A 10,993-nucleotide genomic window follows, 5' to 3' on the forward strand; every position below is an offset into this window, starting at 1 on the left:
TTAAGAAAAGAGCAATGGGGTGAGGGTGGATGAGAAAGAGGTGGTTGGCGGTGGCAAACGGTATAACATACTGAGTTAAAGTATGGATGTTCTTGAGAGTGTGTATGTGTTTTTGAGAGGGTGTGTGTATGTTCTTGATAGTGTATGTTTGTGTATGTTTTGGAGAGAGAGAGAGAGAGAGAGAGAGAGAGAGAGAGAGAGAGAGAGAGAGAGAGAGAGAGAGAGAGAGAGAGAGGTGGATAATTGGATGGGTGGTAGGTAGTGGGTACTTATGGTTTATATTTTCTAAATATAAAAAAAAAGTAAAATAAAAAGAAAAAAGAATTTAGGTAGGAAAAAGTAATCTTTTAATATATATGGAGAGACTAATCTCTCCAAACCAGAGGGATAAAACCTATTTATTTTTTAACTTAGGACCAAACCTATGAATTTATCAAGACACATGGACTAAAACTGTAACTTACTCTTATTTCACATATGCATTGTCTAATTGTAATATTTATACGACGTCGTTGCGAGAATATGTTCTGGTCGTTACTTCTACAACAACGGAAAGAAAGAACAAAAGAAGCAGAAACCAAGTGATCCGAGTTTACAGAGAGCTCCAATCACACTATACTTCCCAAAAATTCTAGGGTTCTTGTTTTCATTTTTCTCCAACTCAACAAAATGCGGATATCGACAAGCATACTAACGATCGTGGTTGTGATATTAGGGTTAATTTCATCACCTATGGTGAAGGGAATGAGGTTCGACATCAAAACAGGAGCCACAAAATGCATAACGGAGGATATTCAATCGTATTCATTGTCTGTCGGAAAATACAGCGTTATCAATCCCAATGAAGATTATCCGTTGCCTGATAGCCATCGTATCACAATCAGGGTTAGACCCCACCCCCACCAAATTTAATTGAAAGTAATTTTGTTTGATGTCGTATTAATCAATCTAGGGTTTCTTTCCTTATGATAACTGATTTTTGAGTGTTTGGATGTCCATTTCTAAAGTGATCAATTAGCTGCAAAAAAATGATTCAGTGTACAGTAGAAGGTTAGGTAAATTAAAATAAATATGTCAATTGAAATAGTTAGATTATTTCATAATTATCTTTAAATATTAGTTTCTTCATGCTTGAATCCAAATTATTAATGCTTGGGCTAAATGCAAAAAATCGCAACATAGTTTCATCATTTACCAACTTATGCAACATACTTTCTTAACAATTTAGTGTAACAAACTTATCAATTTTTACCATTTAATGTAAGTTGTACATCATATGGTAAACATGGTGATTTGTTATATTATATGGTTAAAAAAATGTTACATGAATTAATACATGCCCTCGACATATCTCAAAATATGATTATTTTGCCCTTGAAAGAATCATCATAACAAAATTATATTTTCCAAAGTCTGCAAAATTTATTATTGCCAACTTTTGGTTTTCTTGATATGTTGCAATATAGATAACATCGCCACTTGGGACCAATTGTCACTATGCGGATCAAAAAGCTTTTGGTGAATTTGCATATACTGCAAATGAGGATGGGGATTATATGGCATGTTTTTGGGTTGCTAAACAAAATCCACCTACAACATTAACCGTTGAGTTTGAATGGAAATCTGGTCTATCTGCAAAAGATTGGTCTAGAGTTGCTAAAAGAGGACAAATTGAGGTCAGTTTTACTTTTCCAATCTTCAACGTTATGTATAGGCAATTAACTTTTACGATCATATACAATTTTTAACATGCATCTTTTTTTTTTCAATAGATGATGGAACTTGACTTGAAGAAATTGTTTGATACTGTAAATCTCATCCATGATGAGATGTATTATCTACGCCGGAGGTAAGAAATTGTTTGATACTCTAATGATAGCATTGTACTTTCAATTTTTTTTTTGTTATTAGAATATTGTATTTTGTAAAATCTTTCCATTTAGCAGTTTTAGAAATAAATCAATGGAAGTACGTTACTAATTCTTGTATTAAATCTTTGGAATTCAGGGAGGAATCAATGCAAGTTTTAATTAGATCAACCAATTCAAAAATGGCGACTTTTAGCTTCTTTTCCCTCATTGTGTGCTTGGCTGTCGCTTCTATGCAACTATGGCATTTGAAGACATTTTTTGAGAAGAAGAAGCTTATTTAGACAATTAGACGCAATTTTCCATTTCATTTTTTTTTATTATTCTCATAATATTCTTTTATTTTTTTTTATTGTTTAATGTCGTGTGTTAAGGTTACAAGCTATTTCCATGACACAATTGGAAAAATCCCGTATGTAACGCTTTAAAGTAACTATGGGAAATGACAAATTCTTTAGTTCTAATTGTTTTATGTGTTTAGAAAAAACCAAGAGTTTAGTTTTAAAAACGAATAATATTATACCATTTTGGTATCAGGCTATTTCTGTAATTTTGACCAGCTTTGGACGACTTTGCCCTTGTACTTCAGGCCATTTTACCATTTTGCCCTTGTGTTTTTGTTCATGTTCTATAAACTTCTTCTGGAGAGTTAAATTGCAATGAGGTTGTTCTTTTTTTTCCCTTTTAATATCATTTTTGCGGTTAAAAGAAGGAAATGCACTTTTTCACATAAATAAGTTCAAACGTTTTTACTCTAATTTTAATACTTTCAGTTATAAATTATAATCTATTATCATGGACCTATTTCACAAAAAATTATGAGCTACCAAGGTTTAAAATAGCCGTTACAAACAACTTAGCAAGGTTATAACTTTTCAATAAAACAAATTAAATAAATTAATGAAAAATTACCATATTGGTTTCATCCATAAATGACTTTCCTTATTACAACCAAAATTTAAAACAAATTAGCCGTTACAATCTTCCTAAGATTTTACTACAAAAATCTAAAATCAAAACCAAATCTCTCAAAAGATTTCTTCAATTCATATCAAATGACTTCCACACGTTGTGCTGTTTGCAAGTATTTCAGGCGAAGATGTCCTTCCGATTGTATTTTCTCACCTTATTTCCCTCCCAATAATCCTCAAAGATTCACTTGCGTTCATAGAATCTATGGTGCTAGCAACATTGGGAAGATGCTTGAGGTAATCACAATCTTAAACATAATCTTTATCATATCTTAAATTTAACGTCATTTCAGAAAAAAAAATCATTTATTATTTTGTGGTTTTAATTAGGAATTACCCATGAAAGATCGAGCAACTGCGGTTGAGACATTGTACTATGAAGCTAAGTGTAGAATACAAGATCCAGTGTATGGTTGTGTAGGATTAATTCCATGGTTGCAACAAGAATTAAATATCGCACAAAGCCAATTAGCAAAAACAAGAGCCGAAATTGCTTTTCATTATGCTAATGCTACAACAGCTGAGCCAATACTGGGCTCGGCTGAGCAGTTGCTTCAACAACATGGTGTTGATCATGGTCTAGATGACCATTCTTATTCTTGGTTTTGGTAGTTAACACTTGTTTAAGTTTTGAGCTTTGGAATTTAAATTAATAAAAATCTCATCTTTATGTGATTATCATTTTGCAAACCCCAACTCAAAAAGTTGGGACTTTTATTAAACAAAACAATATTTCTAAACAAAACGATGCATGGTTTTACACAATGTGTAAAAACCAAAAGATTTGTTTAACATTCGTGTGTCTGGAACATGAATGTTATTGTACTTTATTCGGTAAAACAGCAGTTTCTAAAGAAAACGGATTTTTATTCATCATAGCGTCCACGATTTTGAAACAGGTTCCTATCATCATCACCCTGCAAAAGTTTTGTGCATGTTTTAGAAAAATGGAAACTATAGGGGGGAAATGAAAAATATTAAAGAAAAGGTTGATGGAACTCACATATCTATTGCCACGAGAACCATCGTCATCGTCATCATCACGCCTGCCGTACCTAGGTTTCCGATCATCATCGTCGTCGTCATTTCTTCTGCCATATGTGTTTCTCCGACCATCATCGTCATCATCATTTCGTCTGCCATATGTGTTTCTCCGGTCATCATCATCGTCGTTACGTCGACCATATGAAGGTTTCCTGTTATCATCATCATCCTCATCGTTACGTCCATAAGTATTCCGTCCACCACCATACTCACCACTGTCAGTCCTCCTACCTCCGCCCTGCCCAGATCCATACCCATCTAAATCGTTCTTCCGCCGATTCCCGGAACCATATTCCGAGCTTGGATTATCATACTCACTCCTTCCTCCATACCCCGATCCACTCTGCCGCCTGTGGCCGGACTCTTCGTCATCGTTCCTCCTCCCAATACCCGACCCACCACCGTATGAAGAATTGCCCCCGTGGGACTGGTAACTGGAGCCACCGGAACCGTAGCTGCCGGAGGAGGCTGACGACTGAGGGTAGCATATTTCATCGGAGGGAGGAAGAGGGCGGCCGAAGGTGAGGGTAATGTCGTATCCGCCGCCGTATGGGGTTGGATCAAACTCGTCGAAATCATCGACGTCTTCGTCTTCGTTGGGGTTATAGCGGTGGCCTTTCGCGTAATACGACATCGTTGGTTGGTTGCTTCCGGTGGAAACTAACGACGGGAGGAGGTGACGTATATATGCTAGGTCTAAGGGGAAGATGATACGCTGTCGTTTTGGCTCGAGCATGTGGGACCAGTCGATGGTTAACTAACTTGCGGTTTTTGTGGGTCCGCTTCTTTTACGTGGTTGAAATGTTCTTATTTCACCCCCTGTTTTATGCTTAAATACCAAATTGATCATCATGAAATTGTGAAATTGCAAATGCTACTAATAATTTTTTATTTTTATCAAAATGGTCCATAGACTAGGATGTACTGTTTTCAAAAGTCGCAGTTGGATGTGTATTTTGTGAATCACTTTGTGATATTCAGCAATCATTATCCAGTTTAGATGTAGTATAGTACTATGAGGTTTAGCTTTATCGAATATTATTAACTAAGAAAAATATATAAACATCAAGATACATACTTTACTAATTACTCTTAGTGCATTTTATTGTTACTAGTATGGATTTGATTATTTTATCAAAGATGATTGAATAGTTTTCACAACATACATCCAAAAGACTTATATTTTGTTACTCATATACATTTTATATATAAATATATAAAGATAGTATAATCCATTTGATTAAAAGCAAATTATCAAATAATAAGTTCAAAATATCGGAAATTCCAATGAGGAAAGAGGGACATGTGTCTATGAAGTAAAGCATAAGTTTTGACCAAAATTTGTTTTTGCCGATTGTTTGTAACATTCCAAAAATTCAACACCAAAAATTTCATTTTTGATTTAACGATTCATAAAACATATTATAGAAAACATCATCAAGTTATCTCACTTTATAAAAAATCAATAGATCATATCAAAAGCATGTCATAAGATAGTAGCAATGTCAGAGTACAAATCCCAAGAATCTCATATGCGGAAAATTGTGTGTGTGATGCGTTGCTACCGTGTCGGATCCTTCCCTTTGAAGAAGAATGACCTGAAACAAAAACTGAAACTTAAGCACAAAACTTAGTGATTTCCCTCATCATACCACATACCATACAATAAACATACTGCCAGGCATATCCGGGTGTCCGGCCTACTCTGCTGAGCATATCTGGGTGCTCAACCTACCCTCGTCAGGCATACCGGGGTGCCCGACCTACCCCTTGTCAAGCATATATGTGTGCTCGACCTACCCTGTCAAGCAAATCTGGGTGCCCGACCTACCCTTCGTTTTATTCCAACCGGCTACGGGGACTATTTCACCCCTACCACTACCATATAAAAACATGGCATAACATACAGTCAGGCATATCTGGGTGACCAACCTACCCTGCCGGTATATCTCAACCGGGTCCGGGGACTAGGTCCCTTCCTACCACTATCACATAACATCATAGCATACTAGCACAAATAGCATATCAGATAGTGGCATATCAGACAATTATCACAAAGACAATCATCTCTACTATAATCAACTACTAGTGGGCCGACATTGGTGCCTTCGACCCACTTCTACTGGAAGGTAACTCACCTCAATGTCGCGTAGTAGCTGAATTGTCCTCAACTCTGGGATCAACTCCTCTCAAACTCCTACACATAACAATCTCCTTTAATTACCCTTTCATACTCTTAACCCCTTTAAGGGTCAACTCTGGTCAATGGTCAATGTCAAAGTCAACATCCTGGTCAAAGTCAACATCCTGGTTGACTCAACTCGCCGAGTTGGTCCATCAACCCGTCGAGTTCCATGATCCATAACACCCTGAAATCTCGATCCTACTCGTCGAGTTCCCATTCATACAGAGTCGGGACATTTTGCTCACAACTCGCCGAGTTCCTCCTTGAACTCGTCGAGTTCTTCTATCTTCAAACACAAAAAACATGTCCAACTCGCTGAGTCATCTCCTAGACTCGACGAGTTTGGCCAGTAACAGAAAAGGTTGGGGAACCATGACCCAACTCGCCGAGTTTCATGAACAACTCGTCGAGTCCCCCATAGTCTAAATCCATTCAGTCGTTTCTAGTCGGGTTTAATGCTTCCAAACCATAGATCTGGTCCCCTAGGGTCGATATATCACGTAAAGTTACTAACTTTACGTCCATGGATGGGTTATTTAGCTCAAAAGGCTCTAAAAGGTGGTTCACAATTTGCATGGGACTCCTATGGCCATAAAGTTGGCACCTTTATGCCATGAAGTCCCTCAACGACTCTAGATCTGAAGGTTCTTTCCACAGGGGATATCCAAATCTCAAAGGCCACCATTATTGAACCAAAACATGGAGAAAAAGCCCTAAAACTAGATCTAAACACTCAATAAGCAAGGTAAGAGCTTTATACCTCAGGTGAACCAGAAATGAAGCTCTACTTCTGGATCTACTCTTCTCTTTCACTTCCTTGCTCTTTCCTCAAGTCTCCTCTTCTTCAAAACCTCACGAAAGTACCAAGAATGGCTCAAAACACTCAAAAACGTATTAGGGTTTCGTAGCTAAGGTTTGGGGTGATGGAGGCTGCAAATGAGGCCACCCTTTGGAGGTTAAGGTGCTTAAATATGGTGCAAACCCTAAAAATTAGGATTTCACTCTGGCAGCCCTACTCGTCGAGTTAAGGCTTCCCAACTCGTCAAGTAGACTTCAAGTCCCACGTCCAAAATCCGTTTCTACTCGACGAGTTTGGGGCCTCCAACTCGTCGAGTCCCTTTTGCCAAAAATGAATAATTTGGTTTAAAATACATACCAGGATCCGGGCGTTACAAATCTCCCCCGGTTATTTTAGACTTCGTCCTCGAAGTCTGCTGCGTTTGGGAAAAGCTCTGGGTAGTGCTCCCTCATCTCGTCCTCCGACTCCCAAGTCCATTCCGAGCCCTTGCGGTGCTGCCGTTGCACTTTCACTAACTCGACCTTCTTGTTCCTCAGATCCTTCGTCTTCCTATCGAGGATGGCTACCGGCCGCTCGATGTAGTTCAGGCTGTCGTCCACCTGAATATCCTCTAGAGGTACCACCACAGAGTCATATGCTAGGCACTTACACAGCTAGGGGACAAGAAATTTACTGTGGATCTGACTAAGCTCGGCTGACAGATCCAACCTATACGCCACCTTGCCCACCCGGGCTATAACCATGAAAGGAATAAGGTACCTGGGGCCCAACTTGCCCTTCTTCCTGAACCGGATGACACCTTTCCAAGGTGACACCTTCAGGAGAACCATATCTCCTACCTGAAACTCTAGGTCCAAACGACGCTTGTCGGCGTAACTTTTCTGCCGACTCTGAGCAGTCTGAAGCCTGCTCCGGACCTGCTAGATCCTCTCTGTCGTCTTGAGTACCACCTCGGTACTCCTTATGACTCTCTGCCCCACCTCACCCCAGCATATCGGGGTTCTACACTTCCTCCTATATAACATCTCGAAGGGAGGACGGTCGATACTCTCGTGGTAGCTATTATTGTAGGAAAACTCTGCTAAGGGAAGGTAAGTATCCCAGCTACCACCAAAGTCTAGGACGCATGCCCGCAACATATCCTCCAGAGTCTGGATGGTCCGCTCGCTCTGACCATCCGTCTGCGGGTGAAAAGTCGTGCTAAAGTGCAGACAAGTACCCAAATCGTCGTGAAACTTCTTCCAGAATCTAGAAGTGAACCATACATCTCTTTCAGAAATCACGAAGACTGCCACTCCGTGTCGAGCTACTACCTCCCTGATATATATATGTTAGCTAGTTTCTGAACCATACATCTCTTGGTCAACCTATCCACGTCGACCCAAATCGAATCCACTCCCCGTGCGGTCCTGGGAAGCTTTGTGATGAAATCGATAGTAATATCCTCCCATTTCCACACAGGGATATCCAACGGCTGCGTCTTGTCGTGAGGTCTCTGGTGCTCTGCCTTTACCTTCCTACAGGTCAGGCATCTCTCGATGTACCAGGCTACATCCCGCTTCATGCAGGGCCACTAGTAATTAGGGTGAAGATCTTTGTACATCTTCGTCTCCCCGGATGGATGGAAAATCTGGACTTGTGCGCCTCCTCCATCAGGATCAGGCGCACACCGCCTGCGTACGGAACCCACACTTGGCGGTGAAGGGTCAACAGCCCGCGGCTATCATAGTCGAAGGAGGAAATATGGCCCACTATACGTTCACTCTTCCGGTGTAACTCCTTCATAGCCTCCTGCTGGGCCTCCTGAATCTTCTCTAGAAGCGGAGTCACTACAGTCATCCTTAGACATATATCTCTAATCGGGAATGCGAATGCCTTGCGGCTCATTGCATCGGCCACCACATTGGCCTTCCCTGGGTGGTTGAGGATCTCACAACTGTAATCATTCACCACATCTAGCCACCGACGCTGCCTCATGTTCAGATTTGGCAGATCCATGAGCTACCTCGAGCTCTTGTGGTCCGTGTAAATGGTACAATGGACCCGATAGAGGTAGTGTCGCCAAATCTTGAGGGCGAAAACAACCGCCCCCAACTCCAGATCGTGCGTCGGGTAGTTCGCCTCGTGAGGCTTTAGCTGCCTCAAGGCGTAAGCGATGACGTGCCCCCTCTATATCAATATTGCGCCCTAAACCGAAATGGACGCATCACAGTACACTACAAAAACCTCCACGCCCTCTGGCAGGGCTAAGATCGGCGCCTCGCATAACCTTTGTCTCAACGTCTCGAACGTTGCCCGCTGCTCAGGGCCCCAGCGAAAGACCACAACCTTCTTCGTCAGCCGGGCCAAGGGTACTGCTATCTTGGAGAAGTCCTTTATGAATCTCCAGTAATATCCTGCTAACCCGAGGAAACTCCGAATCTCAGATGCAGACTTCAGAACCTCCCATCTCATCACATCCTCCACATTGGCCGGGTCAACCAAAATCTCGTTCTGGTTGAAAAGGTGCCCCAGAAACTGCACCTCGCGCAACCAGAACTCGCACTTGGAGAACTTGGCGTACAAGCTCTCCCTCCTCAGGGTATCCAACACCTCTCGCAAGTGCCCCTCATGATGATCCTGCATCTTGGAGTAAACCAAGATGTCATCAATAAAGACGATCACAGACCAATCCAACATCGGTCTGCATATGCGGTTCATGAGGTCCATGAACACGACAAGGGCATTGGTGAGCCCGAAGGGCATCACCACAAAATCGTAGTGGCCATAGCGAGTCCGGAAAGTAGTCTTCTGTACATCCTCATCTCTGACTCGCATGTGGTGTTAGCCTGAACGCAAATCTATCTTGGAAAACCAAGATGCCCCCTGTAGTTGGTCGAAGAGATTATCAATCCTCGGGAGTGGGTAACGGTTCTTCACCCTTACCTTGTTCAGCTCCCGATAGTCTATAGATATCTGATGCGACCCATCCTTCTTCTTCACAAATAGGATCCAGGCTCCCCAAGGCGAAATGCTCAGCCTAATAAATCCCTTGTCTAACAGCTCCTGCAGCTGTGTAGACAACTCCTACATCTCGGAAGGAGCTAACTGATATGGTGCCTTGGCTATCGGAGCCGCACCAGGGACTAGGTCGATCCTGAACTCCACCTGTCTCTCCGGAGGTATCCCAGACAACTCCTCTGGAAATACCTTTGGGTGCTCTCGCACCACTCGTACATCACTCACAGTCGCCTTACCCGCCTCCCGGGTATCCATAACGTATGCGACATACCCTGCACAACCCTGCTGAAGGTAGCGCCTAGCCTCGTTTCCGAACACATAGTTGGTCCACGCTGCGGCCTCTCGTCCTGAATCACCAGCTCTCCCCCACTTGGGGCCCTGACATGTACCATTTGTTGCTCACAGTCGATCACCGCCCCATTAGGGCTCAGCCAATCCATGCCGATGATAACCTTGTTCCCACGCAACAAAATGGGAACCAAATCCACGAGGTAACACTCGTGATACAACCTCAAAACGCAATCTCTGAAAACCTCTGATGCCCGGACAGATCGGTTGTCAGCAATCTCGACCTCTAAAGGGCAATCCAACATGCCCAAAGACTCAGAGGACCTCTTGCTAAGAGCAAGAGAGACAAATGAGCGGGTAGCCCCCGATTCAAATAACACATGTACTGGGATGCCATTCACATGGAACGATCCTAAGCATAACACATAAAACATAGAACATAAATATCATAACTGACATGTAATAAGAGTTAGGGAGAAGAAAACATACCTGTCACCACATCCGGTGCGGCACGCGCCTCCTCGGCGGTCAGCTGGAAGGCTCGACTCCTCACCACCGGAGCATCCGTATTGCCCTGTCGTCCATTCGTGATCCGCAGGGTCGCTGGAGCTGGCGCTGCCACTGGCGCTCCCACTGGCGCTCCTGATGTCAGTCGAGGGCAGTTGGCCTTTCTATGGCCCCTCTGATTACAATGAAAGCAAATCAGGTATGACGTCTGAATGGTAGGGGTAGGGATGTACAATCCTTGCTAAATTGCCCAGTCTTGCCGCACTTGTAGCAGCTCGAGCCCCCAGCTCTACAAACTCCCTCATGTGGCCTGCCGTATTTCTCACAGTGG

General features: G+C 42.2%; 3 protein-coding genes across 3 annotated transcripts; 2 read left to right on the forward strand and 1 right to left on the reverse strand.

Moving 5' to 3' along the window:
* Positions 1-555: 555 nt before the first annotated feature.
* LOC145169351 (transmembrane emp24 domain-containing protein p24delta7-like) lies at positions 556-2,218 on the forward strand. Its single transcript, XM_079087932.1, has 4 exons — positions 556-885; positions 1,467-1,676; positions 1,773-1,849; positions 2,008-2,218. The coding sequence occupies exons 1-4, from the start codon at positions 670-672 to the stop codon at positions 2,150-2,152; spliced, it is 648 nt and encodes a 215-aa protein (XP_078944058.1). The 5' UTR covers positions 556-669; the 3' UTR covers positions 2,153-2,218.
* A 665-nt stretch (positions 2,219-2,883) lies between these two features.
* Positions 2,884-3,470, forward strand: LOC145169353 (LOB domain-containing protein 23-like). The gene is made up of 2 exons (XM_079087934.1): positions 2,884-3,076; positions 3,170-3,470. Exons 1-2 carry the CDS (start codon positions 2,924-2,926, stop codon positions 3,449-3,451), a joined length of 435 nt encoding a protein of 144 aa, XP_078944060.1. The 5' UTR covers positions 2,884-2,923; the 3' UTR covers positions 3,452-3,470.
* Positions 2,917-4,565, reverse strand: LOC145169352 (uncharacterized). The gene is made up of 2 exons (XM_079087933.1): positions 3,843-4,565; positions 2,917-3,756 (listed from the first exon to the last, which is right to left on the reverse strand). The coding sequence occupies exons 1-2, from the start codon at positions 4,515-4,517 to the stop codon at positions 3,706-3,708; spliced, it is 726 nt and encodes a 241-aa protein (XP_078944059.1). The 5' UTR covers positions 4,518-4,565; the 3' UTR covers positions 2,917-3,705.
* Between the last annotated feature and the right edge of the window lie 6,428 nt (positions 4,566-10,993).

The sequence above is a fragment of the Lactuca virosa genome, chromosome 4 (assembly GCF_052849685.1).
Source record: "Lactuca virosa cultivar CGN04683 chromosome 4, Lactuca_virosa_CGN04683_v6, whole genome shotgun sequence".
NCBI lineage: Eukaryota > Viridiplantae > Streptophyta > Magnoliopsida > Asterales > Asteraceae > Lactuca > Lactuca virosa.